General features: G+C 45.4%; 1 protein-coding gene across 1 annotated transcript in view; it reads left to right on the forward strand.

Annotated features, from left to right (window-relative positions):
* The first annotated feature begins 4,116 nt into the window (after positions 1–4,116).
* The window catches only part of RAB37 (RAB37, member RAS oncogene family), a 107,323-nt gene continuing 94,113 nt past the window's right edge, over positions 4,117–17,326 (forward strand). The window contains exon 1 of the mRNA XM_011938521.1: positions 4,117–4,652. Coding sequence (XP_011793911.1) covers positions 4,581–4,652 — 72 coding nt within the window. The 5' untranslated portion in view covers positions 4,117–4,580. The remainder of the gene's footprint in view (positions 4,653–17,326) is intronic.

A 17,326-nucleotide genomic window follows, 5' to 3' on the forward strand; every position in this document is an offset into this window, starting at 1 on the left:
TCCCAAAGTGCTAGGATTACAGGTGTGAGCTACTGTGCTTGAACTAAAATTTTTTAAGAAGAATTTTTTACTGATATTCTGAGAGAAGATAAAATTTTTAAAAATCATATAAATTGCTCAGAGAGTGCAGAAGCAGTAGCATCTGTAAATGAATAAAAAGCAGTTACAAACATGGTCAATATTAATCCAAATATAGTAACAATCACTTTAAATATGAATGGCTTAATACACTAATTAAAGGATAGAGATTGTCAGAGGGGATAAAAGAAGAAGATCCAATTATATGCTGCCTACCAGAAATATACTTTAAATATAAAGACTCCAAAGTTCAAAAATAAAGGGATGGAAGAAGTTATACAATGCACTGATCAAAAGAAAACTGGAGTAGTGATGTTAATTCCAGACAAAAAAGACTTAGAACAGGGAAAATTGTTAGGAATAAACAGGAACCCTACCTAATGACAAAGGGAATTAGTTCTCCAAGAAATGTACATGCACCTGATAACAGAGTGTCAAAATACATGAGGCAAAAACAAATAGAAATAAAAAGAGAAAAAGACAAATCCACTGTAGAGATGGAGAATTCAAAACCCTCTGTCAGTAACTGATAGATCTAGCAGGAATACAATACATAAAGGATATAGTTGACTTGAAGAACACTATCAATCAACTCGATCTGATTGGCATTTATAGAATACTCTACCCGATAATAACAAATACACATTCTTCTCAACCTCACCTAGAATGCTCATGAAGATAAGACCTCAAAACACATCTTAACAAATTTAAAAGAATAGGAACACACAACATATGTAATTCTAAACTAATAGTATTGTTATATAACGGACACATTCTCTAAAGAATACCTACTTTCCTTCACTTTTATTGTTTGCTCATGTGAAAGGAAAAATGAATCTTGGGACCCCAAAACCACTAAGCTAAAGGGAAAAGTCAAGCTGGGAACTGCTTAGGGCAAACCAGCCTCCCATTCTATTCAAAGTCATCCCTCTGCTCACTGAGATAGATACATATCTGATTGCTTCATTTGGAAAGACTAATCAGAAACTCAAAAGAATGCAAACATTTTTCTCTTATCTACCTTTGACCAAAAAGCCCCCTCCCCTCCCCAGTTCGAGTTGCCCTGCCTTTCTGGACCAAACCAGTGTACATCTTACATATATTGATTGATGTCTCATGTCTCCCTAAAATATATAAAACTAAGCTGCCCCCAAACCACTTTAAGCATGCCATCAGGACCTCCTGAGGCTGTGTCATGGTGTGTGTCCCCAACTTTGGCAAAATAAACTTCCTAAATTGACTGACAGCTGTCTCAGATATTTGGGGTTCACACACAACAATATGCCTTCTGATGATCTCTTCTGCCTAGCCAATGCCTGCTCATACTCAGCCCAAACTTAAAGATTAAAAACTTTAATACAGCATAATAAAAGCATAAACAAAGTTAATCATTGAAAAGTAATCTACAGCCAGGTGCAGTGGCTCACACCTGTAATCCCAGCAATTCGGGAGGCTAAGGCGGGCAGATTGTTTAAGCCCAGGAGTTCAAGCCTGGGCAATGTGGCAAAACCCTGTCTCTAAAAAAGATACAAAAATTAGCCAGGCATGGTGGCACACACCTGTTGTCCCAGCTAGTCAGAGGGTTCAGGCAGGAGGATTGCTTGAGCCTGGGAGGTCGAGACTGCAGTGAGCTTTAATTGAGCCACTGCACTCTAGCCCGGGTGATAGAGTGAGACCACGTCTCAAAAAAAACAAGAAAGAAAAGAAAAGAAATCTATGGAAAATAATGCAATATTTATGAGATAAAGGATTAATGCCCATAATATAAAAATCAATTTTATAAATCAATAAAAGAGCACATTCATTCTTGACTTAACTCATTCTCTATACAGTAGCCAAAGTAGTATCTTTAAAACCCAAAGCTAGCCATGCCATTTCCCTACTTGAAGTCCTTCAATGGCTTCACATTGCTCTTAGAATGAAGTTCAAAACCCTTAACAAGATCCGCATGATCTGGTCCTTATCTATCTCTGGATTGGTCTCCCATTACCCTTCTCCTCTCTTTCTCAGGACTCTAGCCACACTGGTCTTTTCTCAGCTCTTCACACCTTAAAGCCTTTGCATATACTGATTGCTTTGCCTGGAACCACCCCACCACCACCACCCTCTTCGACTAATGCCCACTTTTCCTTCAGATCTCAGCTTAAACGTCATTTCTCATGAAAGTCTTCCATCATCAGTTCTGGATTGGTTCAGATCCTCTGCTATTTGTTCTATAAACCTGAACAAACAGAATCACATTTCTGAACCTTCAGAACTCCAAACAAGACCTGAGAAGTGAACCTTCCAAGGAGTGTGAGGTTCCAGACAAAGCCTCTAGAATCTTCTTATCTATAGTAGTCAGGGTTGTTGAGGAAGCTCAGGAGAAAGTTAAGATGAGCGAGTCTAAGCTATTCATTCTGTACTTTTTTTGAGTGTAAACAACTTTGAGAACTTAATAAAATCTATGGGATTCATTTCTTCTTCTGGAGATTTCTTCTCCCCCAGAAAAAGGCACAGAAGCAAAACTTGGTGTAACGTTATCAATGTTGCAAAGTTCCCCTAACATACATTCATCCATTTATTCACCTCACACTAAGAACTCCAACCATTGGATGGTATGTATTTGTCACAGGGTGAAAAAAAAATCAGCCCAGTGAGAATCTTATAAAACAAGCACATTGTTTCCCTAGCTTTGTTCATTTAATCAGTATTCATTGAGTATCTACAGTATAGTGATTCCAGCAATAATAAAGCTTTATAAATGAAATTTGCTTTACAATTTAAAAGAAAATAAAGACTTTTCATATGCATTGTCTCACTCTTCCCCCAAACCCAATAAAGTGGGCATAGATTACCTATTTTGCAAATGAGAAAACATAAGTAATCCCAGGGAACACGAGTGATCTGGCTCACGCAACTCAGCCAAAAAGGAGTGAAACCCAGGAGTAAAATGTACTCTTTTAACCCTAAGCCTGGCTGTTTCCTTTCATGTTGATACTGACTCCAAGGGCCAGTGGGTGGTACTAGGACTTGTCCTTAGTAATCTTTTTTTTTTTTTTTTTTTGAGACGGAGTCTCGCTCTGTTGCCCAGGCTGGAGTGCAGTGGCCAGATCTCAGCTCACTGCAAGCTCCGCCTCCCAGGTTTACGCCATTCTCCTGCCTCAGCCTCCCGAGTAGCTGGGACTACAGGCGCCTGCCACCTCGCCCGGCTAGTTTTTTGTATTTTTTTAGTAGAGACGGGGTTTCACCGTGTTAGCCAGGATGGTCTCGATATCCTGACCTCGTGATCCACCCGTCTCGGCCTCCCAAAGTGCTGGGATTACAGGCTTGAGCCACCGTACCCGGCCGTCCTTAGTAATCTGATAATAATCCCAGGGGCCACAGTCTCAGCCTCCAGTTCCCATGATGGTCAGCCTCACGCTCTCATATTACAGGTGATGATGCAATTTTGCCAATCAATGGTCACAGCAGCAGGACTCCCCTAATGTTTAGGGGAAGTAGCCAGAGCTCTTCATCCCCTTTCCAGAGAGCATAGTAGCTCACATTTATTGAGTTCTTAGTACATGCCGGGCACTGTTCTAGGCTTTTTACATGAATTAACTCATTAAATCCTCAGAACAAAACCATGAGGCAGATACTATTATAATATTAGCTCCATTTTGTAGACACTTAGGAGAGATTAATTTGCCCGAGGTTACACAACTAATAATTTTCAGAGTCAAGATTTGAATCCTGGAGCCTGTGCTTCTAACCAAACCACCATCTGCCTCTCCTGGGCCCATTGTTCTTAACTTCTTGGGGTCAAGTATACTGGAGAGAATGTGATTAAAGCCCTGGACCTTCTCCCTAGGAAAACGCAGGTAAGCAGAATTTAGCATATTTCAGGGACTTTGGGGACACCTAAGACCCATCGTCTGTCGACCTCAGGCTTAGAATCTCTATTTATCTCATACATCCTGGAGAGAATTGTCCAGGGACAAAAACAGAAGCGCCGCCAGCGCCGCAGGACTTCGCCCCTGCAAACGTGTGAGGAGAGCTGCGCTGCGCTGGGCTGCGTGGTGACGGAGATGCCAGTTGGCTCGAAATCAGAAACGGTGAGCTCCCGGGACTGCAATGCCCTGAGAACGCAGCCGGGTCGCTGAGCCTCCGGAGTCCGGTAACTGAATGAAATACGCAGGGATCACCAGCCAAACCCAAATCTTGCGTCCCTGCCAGCATCCTGGAGTCCTAAGAGGCAGGGATTGGAGCGGACAGGATCTCAGAACTCTGGTCCCAGGCGCACAACGGCAGAGTCGCTGTTCCTGGTGCTGAAACACTCCGTCCTGGAAGAGGGTGGCCGCCTGCCCGCCTGGTACCGCGCCGCGGCCGCTGCGGGGAACTGTCCAGTGCTGAAAACGGATGCGGCCCGGCCCGCAGGGCTCAGACCCGAGCCTGCCGCACCCAGCGGAACTCGGACCGAGCTCCTGGAAGCACTGACGCAGAGCGCAGGGAGAGTCGGAGTGGCGAGCTCCAAGCCGGGCATGGACCTGCAGAGACCCGATTCCTACCAGGGAGGAGCTGGCCCTGACTTCAACGAGCACGTCCTACATAAGGTAAATATCTACTGTATTTCCCAACTAACCGTTGGAACAGGCGCCAGCACTAGGAGTTTTCCCCACTCCCCTGACTTTGCTTTGGGACTTAATGAGAAACTAGCTTGTATCTGTGAGTGTGGGGAGCCCTTTCTGTCTGATCCTGTTTCCTGCTCAAAACAGAGATGGGTGAGCTCTTGGGGAAGGGCTGCCTCCAGAGGCTCAGATGGTCAGAAGCTTCATTCATTCACTTAAATCATCTGTGTTCCTTTTTCACCCCCTCCTTCTCCTTGCCTATTTATGCCCCTGTTTGGCCCCTGGCACCTTTGCTCTCCTAACCCTTGTAGGAGACTGCATTTGTCCCTGTTACGTCTGCTAGCAGTGGCCAAACACCTGAATTTCTGGTCAACTTGTCTGAAATTAGAGAAATGGTCTGCAGCAGAGATGAACTGCTGTTTTCAAACCAGACTCCCTCATGGCTCCAGAAAGCTTCCCTCCAGCCATGACTCACTCACAGCCCCTTTAAGCATTTGCTTATTTCAAAGCACTAACACATCCATTGCTTCCTTCATTCAAGTTTCTTATGCAACTCAGTTTTCAGTAAAGCAGGTCTCCCCCTAAGATGGTTGGAGGGGAAAATAGTAGCCTCTCTCAGGATAACAATTTTAATTCAAAATCCATCACTCTGAAAGAATCAAAGCCCCATATTTGCCATAATAAGTTGTGGCTCACCTTCCCTTTCTCTGACTTTCCCATGCCCTCCTACTCCAGCCCTTATAATTTCTGCTTTGATAATGCCAGTTCACCTGTTAGTCCCTTGAAAGGCTGTATGTGATCCTGTAGGTGGAGTTTTTTAATCAAAACATCACTTTGAAGAGTCTATGAATGCAAGCTTTGAAATAACCTAACCCAACCTCCTCCTCTATCGCACAGCTTTTATTTGAGGAAACTAAAATCCAGAGAAGCAAAATGACTTGTCCAAGAAAGCAAGCTGGTAAATGGCAGAGCTGATACTAAAAGCCAGAAATTACTACTCCACATGTAGTATTCTTTCCTCTATATCCTTACTAAACTTCTCATCAAAGTGTTCAGTCCATGGACCAGCAGCATTGGCATTACCTGGGAACTTATTACAATAGAAAGCAGAATCTCAGCCCTGACCCTAGAGTGGCTGAATCTGAATCTGCACTTTAACAAGATCTCTAGGAATAAATATGCACAATAAAGTTTTAGGTGCATGGCTCTGTGCCATGCTGCCTGTTTCTGACACAAATGAAAGAAAATCAGCTATTGAAGGAAGCAGGTCTGTAGATCTGACAGTCCATGTATCTTCTCCCTCCAGGTCTCTGAATTACTAGGATATAGGGAAGGAGAAAAAAATGTATAACCACTACCCCAGTATAGAAATTTTAAAGCCTCACAGTTTGAAGTAAACTAGAAGTTCTGTGCTATTTGATGTTGTAAAGTTAGTCCAGTAAAAAGTGCATGCGAGGCCGGGCATGGTGGCTCACACCTGTAATCTCAGCACTTTGGGAGGCTGAGGCTCACTTTGGATCACTTGAGGTCAAGGGTTCGAGACCAGCCTGGCCAACATGGTGAAACCCATCTCTACTAAAAATACAAAAATTAGCTGGGCATGGTGGTATGTACCTCTGATCCCAGCTACTCAGCAGGCTGAGGCAGGAGAATTGCTTGAGCCTGGGAGGCAGAGGCTGCAGTGAGCCAAAATCATGCCCCTGCACTCCACTCTAGCCTGGGCAACAAAGCAAGACTTTGTCTCAAAAAAAAAAAAAAAAAGTTTATGCAAGCAGAGGAACATAATTACAAATCAATTACAAAATTGTCCTGGCAACTAGATATGTGGGTCTCTCCAAGTTTATACCATCCTATAAATGTATAAATATTCATTTTGAAAGCTTTAAGATTGGGAGCTCAGATTATTCAAAATATTGATCAGATGTGGTATTTTCCATTTCAATTACCCATACATGAGATGTAGGATGTAGTCCATGAAAACTTTTACTTCCTTTGAGTTTATTGATCACCAAATTGATAGTGGGAACCCATTCCAACAAGTTCCAATATATTTAGAGGCAAGTGTATACTTACTACTAGTAAAGGCTCGGTGTCATCAGCTTGGCTGTGTGAGCACCCTGAGAGTGGAAGCCAGCCTTAAGCCTTCTGTGGTGCCCAGCAGAGTGACATATGTATGTAAGGAAAGTTTTCCTTCCTATATAGTGCTGACAACCTCCTCCTAATACCACTTTATGATTGTGCGTGATGTTTTGTTGTGATCCACTTAAAACGCTTTTTGTAAAGGGGCAGGGCATCAACTTATTTGTATTATTTTAAAAATTACTATGTAGTAGAGTCCAAGGAGTTCCCACTGATTAATTAGCGTCTATTGTCCATGAGAAGCAGGGCTCCCCTCCAACATTAATTGCTAGGATAAAAATTTTTTTTGAAGTGGGGTCTCACTCTGTCACCCAGGCTGGAATGCAATGGTGTGATCTCAGCTCACTGCAACCTCTGCCTCCCAGGCTCAAGTGATCCTCCCACCTCAGCCTCTTCAGTAGCTGGAACTGCAGGCATGTGCCACCATGCCTGGCTAATTTTTTGGTTGTTGTTGTTTTGTAGAGACAGAGTTTCATGATGTTGGTCAGGCTGATCTCGAACTCCTGGCCTCAAGAGATCCACTCGCTCAGCCTCCCAAAGTGCTGGCATTGTGGGTATGACCCACTTGCCCAGTATGGAGAAATGATTTTTTAAATAGACTTGTTATTGGCACGTAACAAACACCACTTTGGGAAGCTGAGTCAGGCAGATCACCTGAGGTCTGGAGTTCAAGACCAGCCTGGCCAACATGGTGAAACTTTGTCTCTACTATAAATACAAAAATCAGCCAGGTGTGGTAACCCACTCCTGTAATCTCAGCTACTAGGGAGGCTGAGACAGGAGAATCACTTGAACCCAGGAGGTGGAGACTGCAGTGAGCCAAGATCATGCCACTGCACTCCAGCTTCAGCGACAGAGCAAGACTCCATCTCAAAAAACAAAAAAAAAAAAAAAAGAAAGAAAGAAAAATGACAAACACCAAACAATCCTGAATCTTATGTGTCTACCTTGGTGAATCACCACAAAGTGAACATACCTGTGCAACCACTATCAAGAGAAACAAACAGAACCTTGTCAGCTTCCCAAGAGCCCCCCTCCCACATGCTTGCCACACACCCTCCCCCAGGGATTATCATTATAGAGGAAGAAGTATCATCTTGCACTGTGACAGCGCAGCAAATATTATGTTGGGTAGTCCTAGAAATTTGCCAGAGAAGAGATATTGTTGTATGATGAAATGAAACTCCAGACTTGGAATAAGCCAAACCTTGATGTGACTTTGAGCAACATCTGTGAGTCTTACTTTTCTTAGCTATAAAATAGGAATGATAATACCTGCCTTATTATTTTTGAGCAAGGATGTTAGATAATATAATGTAAAGCATACATATGAAATATCTGGAATATAGGAAGCATTCAGTAAAAGTGGTTGTACTGGCTGGGCACGGTGGCTCCCCGCACTTTGGGAGGCCGAGGAGGGAGAATCATGAGGTCAGGAGATCAAGACCATCCTGGCCAACATGGTGAAACCCCGTTTCTACTAAAAATACAAAAATTAGCACATGTGGTGGCATGCACCTGTAGTCCCAGCTACTCGGGAGGCTAAGGCAGGAGAATGGCTTGAACCCGGGAAGCAGAGGTTGCAGTGAACCAAGATCACACCACCACACTCCAGCCTGGTGACAGAGTGAGACTCTGTCTTAAATTAAAAAAGAAAAAAGAAAAAAAAGTATTAGGGCATGCATCTTGGGCTCCAAAGCAGCTTCAATGGGTGTCACATTCAGTCTCACCTAAAATGATGAACTTTGTGAGAAGAGCAGCAGCTTCATACACAGAGAACCTCAGAAACACACACACCACATATTTCCCAGGCAGAAGTCCATGGAAACAAACTCATACAACCTGCCTATGCAAAAAGCGTGACTTCTATGCAAACATCCCAGTTCTGACTTCCTAAGTTGAATATCTTTTTTCTCTTGAAAGCAATGTATGGGACATGATGAAATTCATTTATATGAAAAACGTATGCCAAATATCATCACAGGCATTGTGTAGCCCTTGCACTTTAGCTGGTCCCAGTAGTTGGAGACTAACCCAGGCAAGCCCAGGTAACTCTTAGAAGATTACCGGAGGGTGGGCTGGAAACTGGGAACTGACTGAAAACATTGAGCTCATCCATCATGTGCCCAGAGTTTTTAAATAGAGATGTTGCCACAAATCTGAATATTTGATGCAACTAAATAATTTAAAACAAATGAGCAACCTGGTTGCTCTTTTCCTCAGAGAACTCTCAGTTCTCTCTTGCCACCAGCTTCGAGAGCCATCCAGGGCAATGGTACGGGGTAGGGGCCCTACTGTGCCAGGGTCTGACCTTGAGTTCTGGGAAAATGAAAAGATTTTCATTTCATTTTCACAGAGAGGGCAAGCTTTCGCCCCAGATACCAGTGAATTAGGACAAAAGGGCTTCAGTTCAAGCACTTACTTCCTAATTCCCCATCACCAGGGCTCTAAGGGACACCCACATACCGGTCTAACTTCCAGAGAGACAAACAATTCCTAGGACAAAGTCAGTCTCAGAAAGACCGGGGGCAGGGGGCAGAAAAACGCGAGCTGCTCATCCATTCATCCAGGGCTTGGTTCTTGTTGGGTGAAAAGGGATTACCAGGTCTCTGTCTTCCAAAGTATTTCCATTTCCTCCGACCGCTTTAACACCTCTTCTGGGTGAAAGGAAAAGGCAAGCAGGTAATATCTGCCACTCTCCCCCATCTCTTGCACTTGTTCTTCACTTCCTTCTACTACCCATCTCATAATTTCTGTGTCCCTCAAAAGTCCACATGCCTCATCGATTCATTCAGCAAACATGCATTGGACATTTCTAAAGCGTAAAGAACTAGGTTGGTCATTATCGAGAACATAGACGCAAATGATTCCCATCTTCACTAAGCTTATGGCCTAGAAGGCATGCACACAAATGGCTATACTTCTATATAATCCCAGAAGTGTCCTAAGAAAGATACGGGTACCTGCAGGAGAATGACCCAGGAAGCAAAGGTCATGCCTGACTCAATCTGAAATGTCCTCTCTTATTTATGGCTTCTGATTAAAGTTAACATCCAGGCTTGGTGTGGTGGCTCACACCTGTAATCCCAGCACTTTGGGATGCTGAGGTGGGTGGATCATGAGGTCAGGAATTCGAGACCAGCTTGGCCAACATGGTGAAACCCTGTCTCTACTAAAAATACAAAAATTAGTCAGGCGTGGTGGTGCACACCTGTAATCCCAGCTACTCAGGAGGCTGAGGCAGGAGAATCGTTTGAACCCAGGAAGCAGAAGTTGCAGTGAGCCGAGATCACATCATTGCACTCCAGCCTGGGCGACAGAGCGAGACTCTGTCCCCCCCCAACAAAAAAAAATTAAAATTAAAAAATGAAAAATAAAGTTAACATCCAGGAGATACAGAGTTCCACAAACGAACTAGCTCCCTCCCCATGGGACTGTCACCCATTAATCCTAGGGAAAGGTCTGGATACAACAGCATTGTCCTTCCCTGCCAGAAAATTGTACAAGGGAAAGACAAACAAAACAGCAGAAGACCGTACTCGCCATTCTGTGTTCCTCTCCCATTCTCTATCCCACAGGTGCTTCTTTTATTCTTTTTTCAATGAAACAATGATAATGGTATGCAAATTTGTCCTCAAAGAATCCAAATCCATAGAAAAATCCATGCCCTGTAAGTGAAGACATTTTGTTTTCAAAGTGCACTAGCTCCTGTTCTCGAAAGATTTCTACTGTCAGCTCAGGAACAAACAAGAAAGCCAAGAAAAGCTAGCTGCTCCCTGTATAATATTTCCACTGGCTTGTTTTCCTCTTTTGCTTGCTCTGAAGGCATACAGATAAACAAATGAAGTGTATATTACATCACTGGCAATCTAGGACCGTCTGGGATTCCTTTGGCTAATAGGTCGGTCCTGCCCAGATCCCAGAGCAGGCAGCTGGTGTGGGGAGTGGCGCCTGCTAGTTCTGTTAGGATAACCTCAGCAGGAAATGATGATGACTCAGTTCAATGCCTCAAAGTCGTTTTCCAAACTCTTCAGGCTTTCCTCTAAGCATCCTTCCCTTTAATTTGTGGTCCCTGGGGCCTTTTGTGAGAAAATGTCTGAGACTCACTCCTGTTGTTGCCCTAATGTTTCCTCTTATAAGCTGTTCTGGGGAGGGACTTCCTTCAGTTTCAGGGCAGGAAACTCCGCCTGGCTGGGTAAAAGAAAACAGCCAGAGGTGAGCACCAGGCTGGAGAATTGTTGAACTGGGCATTTGAAGTGGATCTAAACTTATCCCAATACGCTTCTTGCTTCCTTCCTCCTCTACTCAGGCAAGAGAAACAGTCCCTAGACACTGCGAGTGGGAATGGAGATCACAGCTCCTTGTTAACTCACTCAGGCAATGCAGTTCCCAGCTGGGAGTGGCCCTGGACATCCTCCCATCCCTTAACCAGAGGAGGTTTTCTGGGGCCAAGAGAGACAGCTCCAAGCAAACAGATCTGGAAAATCTTAACCCCTAGCTGATGACACCAGCCCTCACCCTGCTCCTAAAGGGAGCAAGGCCTTGGGTAGTAAGTGAAAATAACTTGAGACATGCAGGGCTCAAGAATTCCCCTAGCACATGGTTCCTGGCCTTGATGCCAAAGTCAACTCCCTCCCTTCTCATTTGCTTATTAGCATCTTCTCATTTGCTTATTAGCAGACAGTTTCTACCCATCAACATGAGGATGTTGTTTAATCATTTGTGCTTCTGCAAACGCACATGATTTTAGGTATCTTAAACCAAGCTGTGTTTAAGTTCAAATTTTCTCTTGCTTGCTAGCCTTCTGCCCCTGGCCGCCACCACACACATACACACACACACACACACACACACACAGGCACATACACACATGCACACATACGCACCCTTCCTCTCATGAGCTGCGGGCAGGGTCAGTGATCATCCATTTTTGTTCTCTGTCTCCCCTTATCTTTTGTTATGAGTCTTTTAAAAGCAAAGCAGGCTGGGCGCAGTGGCTCAGGCCTGTAATCCCGGCACTTTGGGAGGCTGAGGCAGGCAGATCACCTGAGGTCAGGAGTTCGAGATCAGCCTGGCCAGCATGGGGAAACTCTGTCTCTAGTAAAACTACAAAAATTATCTGGGCGTGGTGGCAGGAGCCTGTAACCCCAGCTACTTGGAAGGCTGAGGCAGGAGAATCTCTTGAACCCAGGAGGCTGAGGTTGCAATGAGCTGAGGTTGTGTGACTGCACTCCAGCCTGGGCAACAAAGGAAGACTCTGTCTCAAAAAAAAAAAAAAGACAAAGCAAACATTTCTCCTCCTCTTCTTCCTCCCTCTCCTGTTTGATTTTTGCATTCATACCATCTCCCAGCAACTCTGTTTATTAAAAATCGGAACTGTCGTTTATTAGAACAATAGCCGTAGGAGAGAGTCAGGAACTGGTAACATCTTCCCCAAGCTCACATTAAGAAGCCATGTAAGCTTTAGAAGGGAATAAAGTCTGGTACCCAGTCCACATGAGGCAGACACTCCCTTTCAGCCCCTGGAATCTCCCTCCTCACCTCCCCCTTGCCTTTACCCAGATTCTTCCTCCTTCTCTGGGTCCTACCTCAGGTTTCATTCAGTCATCAGGTGAGAAATATTAAAAATCATCTCTGCACTATAATCTGCAGGGACCCAGTAAGACTAATCATTGTTCCCAATACATTTTCCAAATAAGCATATGGTTTATTTGTGCAGCATTTTACCGTTTACAAAACACTTTAATATATGCCAAGATATTTTATACTTAACATATGCTTTTTGCAGATGTTACTGTTAATTCCATATTAATAGGACGGGGAAACAAAGGCCAGATGGCCAGGCACGGTGGCTCACACCTGCAATCCCAGCACTTTGAGAGGCTGAGACGGACAGACCACGAGGTCAGTAGTTTGAGACCAGCCTGGCCAACATGTTGAAACCCTGTCTCTACTAAAAATACAAAAATTAGCCAGGTGTGGTGGCACAGGCCTGTAATCCCAGCTACTCAGGAGGCTGAGGGAGGAGAATCGCTTGAACCCAGGAGGCGGAGGTTGCAGTGAGCTGAGATTGCGACACTGCACTCCAGCCTGGGTGACACAGCAAGACTCTGTCTCAAAAAAAAAAAACCAAAAGAAAGAAAGAAAAAAAATGACTTGCTCAAGGTCACAGCCGGCATTGTGGAAGCCGGAATCATTACAGCAGATCCTTAGACAGCACTTGCATGCCGAGTAATATTCTACGCACTTAGCATCTCTTAACTCACTTAATCCTACAGCAATCCTATTTTAATCTCATTTTACAGATGAGTAAACTGAGGCACGGAGACATTAAGAAATTTGCCTATAGTCGAATCCAAGCAAGGTAGACAGGCAGAGGGAGAGAGTCAGGAGAGGGCAAGGGGCTTCACCAAGAGGGTCACAGATGGTCACTACTTTTTAGGGCATTGACAGCAGTCCATTGTGTGGCCTTCAGCCATGTAGAGCTGGTTTTGCTCACTCACCCAAGAGTGGCTCCATCTCTTCAGTCAGGCTGATGTTAATCAGACTCACAAGACACGTATTGCCCTAGATGCCAAGCCACATTATAATCAGGAGATTGTTTGCTAAGCATGAAATCCAGGGGGGGGAAATGGAACTTGGAGGATTCAAATGTTTAATTCTATCAGGCTGACATGATTTGGTAGCTGGCTACAGTATAGGGACAGCCTCAATCTACAACCCCACTGGCCCCTTCTACCCTTAGGTCCTCTCCCCGACCCCTTGCCCCATCTCTGCCTCCCTCAGCTGTATATATTTAACTGCCTTGGGCTGGGCAGTCATTCTGTTCTCTCCAGGTCTGTATTTCCTGCAATCCTTTAAGAACTCCTTGCCTTTGAGCTTGAGAATTCCCTGGACTTGACCTGGTTATGATGAGGGAAAAGGAAGGGATGCTCCATCTTCAGAAACCTCTGTCAGTCATCGCCAGAAGTTGTCATTTCACACTTCTTCCTCCATCTCACTCAAGGCCTGTGTCAGAGCCTTATGGACTTGGGTTTCAGGGGCAAGAACCATGAAAGAGTAGAAAGGTGATTGGGGTCATTTCCTTATATCCTACCACCACCCATGTCCACGTGCTCCCCTTGAAATCTGATATTTCTGCCTGAGAATCCTGAGGATCAATTCACCAAACATTTACTGGGTACCACATGCCAGTCCCCAGGAACAAAACCCACTCTTCATTCCCCAAGGAGCTGAGTCCAGCAGGCTGGGTGGATCAGAGGGATGGCACAGAGAGAGATGGCTAAGGCCACATCTGACTGAAGCCCAATGTGCCACATGGACCTTAGTGCCCATGAAGGTCAAAGACCTCTAGTCTCATATGGTGGGAAGCTGGGCCCTAGGGGACCAGGTCAAATGCTTGCTGCTCTAAAAGCTGCCAACTTCTGGCTCCTGGCTAATTGACTGATCTGAGGGGCTATAAAGCCCAAAGTCACAGGATGGGGTCTCACCTCTGAAGGTCAGAGGGCTCTGAGCCCCCAACACAGGGATCCCTTCAAGCCCATGTCCAAGAAAGGAAGAGACTCCTGGTGCACTTCTGAGAAGTGCCCAGTGCAAAGACCCCTGTCCAAGCATGGCAGAGTCCAACACATAGAAACAAAGCTGGATCCCTTCCATGAACATCTCCAAAGACAGAAGCTGAAAAGCACTCAACCACACCCAATACACCAGGATCCTAGCCCTTCGGATGGCAGCGTGGCACACAAAGAGAGGCTTGGGAAAGACAGAGGGAGAGGCCGGGTGAGCTCTGCAGGCATGTCCTCCAGGACCCGCACTCTCCTTTCCCTGAAACCAGGTATCCTAAGGACAGCAGACACATGAGAACCAGGATAGCATAGGCCCTGGCCATCATCTGTCCTGACCACCACCTGCGCTGTCTACCACCTGTCCTGTTCACCACTGGTTCCATCCACCACCTGCCCCATCCATCACTTGTTCTGTCCACCACCTGTCCTGTCTACTGCCTTCCCTCTTCACCCTCATCCTGTTCACCACCTGCCCTGTCCACCACCTGTCCTGACCACCTTCTGCCCTGCTCACTGATTTTCTTAGAGTAGGAGGCAGCTCATTAGCAGAGAAAGAGAACTGGGCTTTGAGTACCAAAGAACTGAGCTTGAGCCCTGTCCCTGCTATTAGCCAAGTCTGCATCCTAGGTCATTCCGTTCCAAAAGCACTTTCCAACTTGCAGAAAACTTGCACATAAATCATCCCAGTTGATTTCCCCAGCACTGTGTGTAAAGAGAACAGGCATTATTCTTGACTGCAAAAGGGGAAATCTTATGATCAGGACTCTTGATTTCCAGTGACAAAACCCAACTCAAATTGGCTTAAGCCGAAAAGAGAATTCACTGGTTCCTGTACCAGAGAAACCTGGAAAGTGTAGCTGACTTCGAGCTCAGCTGGACCCAGGGACTCTCAGTGACTTCAGCCTCTCAATCTCTCTCTCTCTCTCTCTCTCTCTCTCTCTGTCTCTCTCTCTCATTTTTCTCTCTGGCATGGCTCCATTCACAGGCAGCCTTCTTGTGGGGCCCCATCATTGACAGCAGCCCCAGGATCACATCCTCACAGCTCCCAGTTCCAACCAAAGTCCTAGATCCAACACTCACTGGAGACTGAAATTGCCACATGCCCACCCCTGAACCAATACTATAGCCAGAGGGTAGAACACGATGGACAGCTTAAGCCTGGGTCACATGTCCACCCCGAAGGTGGAGTCAATCCCACCCAATCCTGTGGATCAAGAGTGGAATAAAGTGGGCCAGGCGTGGTGGATCATGCCTATAATCCCAGCACTTTGGGAGGTCAAGGTGGGTTGATCACCTGAGGTCAGGGGTTCGAGACCAGCCTGACCAACATGGGGAAACTCTTTCTCTACTAAAAATACAGAATTAGCCAGGTGTGGTGGCACATGCCTATAATCCCAGCTACTCAGGAAGCTGAGGCAGGAGAATCACTTGAAGCTGGGAGGCGGAGGTTGCGGTGAGCCGAGATCGTACCATTGCACTCCAGCCTGGATAACAAGAGCAAAACTCCGTCTCAAAAAAAAAAAAAAAAAAACAGTGGAAGAAAAGGGTTTCCAGGGAAAATGGGATGGTGTCATCTGGAGGCGAGCCATGCAAAAACAACAGATGTCCCATGGTAATCCTGGGCAAGGCTGGGTCCCAGCATTTTTAAATCTTTAATGAGAAGTGACTGAAAAGAAATGAACTGGACTTGTCACAGTCCCACCTGAACTAGGCTCTCGCTGCCTCCCACGTAGTGTTATTTGAGACTGAATAACTGGATTTGGATTATTAATGACTGGACTTGGGAAATAAACTGCTGTCACCCTATGAAGTGATCGGCTTATTGGGGCTGCAGAGCCAGACCTCCCTCTATGGGTGGGAGTAGAATTTTCTCTGAAGGAAATAGATGATCCAGCAGTGGACCATCCTGGGAAGAGGTTGATTGGAGAAGGGAATGAGGATTCAGGAAGCGGAGCTCAGACAGGAATGAGGGAAAGTTCTTCCACCTCTCTTAAGGACCATGGTTAGCTGCTATGGAGACGCCTGAATTTTTCTATTGCTGGGTAGGGCATGTCAGCCCAAGGCTACATGAACACAGATGAGAAGTGAGGCAGAAAAACACCAAACAAGGCCAGCTTTATGGGTATGCCACCTACAAAGTCACATAAGGCCCTGCACTTAGAAGGACCCTGCATTTGGCTTAACACTTTGCATTTGCCATCTTTAAAGTCTTAATAATATTTGTACAATGATCCCTGTATTTTTATTTTATGTAGCCATTCTTGCTGTCAGATTAAAAACCCCTGCTGCAACATCTGAGCCTGGCTCTGTGCTGTAGTTCTGAGCTATTCCCCGGGGCATCTCTGCCTTCTGATGGCCTCACACCACGCGTAGTTTTGGATGTGCCCCGAGTAACCAGGGAAGAGTCATCTTATGCTTTGGGTCAGATGGCAAAGGAATAGGCAGCACCACAGTGGCATTCACTGTCGAGGGGTGGCTGCATCCCCAGGACAGCATCTGTGAGGGTCACGGGCAGCAGAATGTGTGGCCTGGAAGGCAGATCAGACAATCGGAAGGTGGATGGGCAGGCAAGTCCTCGGGGGTAAATGGCTGTGATAGAGGCAGGGGAAGAAGCAGACAGGGGTCATGTTTGTGAGCTGAGCATTGTGCTGAATAAACAATAAGGTTGTGTTGGTGGCTATTAGTGAATAATGAGAGTCATTATTTTATTTATTTATTTATTTATTTATTTATTTATTTATTTAGATGAGTCTCTCTCACCCTGGAGTGCAGTGGCATGCACTCTCCCTCCTTACTGCAACCTCTTCCTCCCAGGTTCAAGGGATCCTCCCACTTCAGCCTCCCAAGTAGCTAGGATCACAGGTGTGTGCCATGAAGCCCTGCTAAATTTTTTCTTTTTCTTTTTTTTTTTTGTATTTTTAGTAGAGATGGTATTGGCCAGGCTGGTCATGAACT

Source organism: Colobus angolensis, unplaced genomic scaffold (assembly GCF_000951035.1).
Source record: "Colobus angolensis palliatus isolate OR3802 unplaced genomic scaffold, Cang.pa_1.0 Scaffold1, whole genome shotgun sequence".
NCBI classification, from domain to species: domain Eukaryota; kingdom Metazoa; phylum Chordata; class Mammalia; order Primates; family Cercopithecidae; genus Colobus; species Colobus angolensis.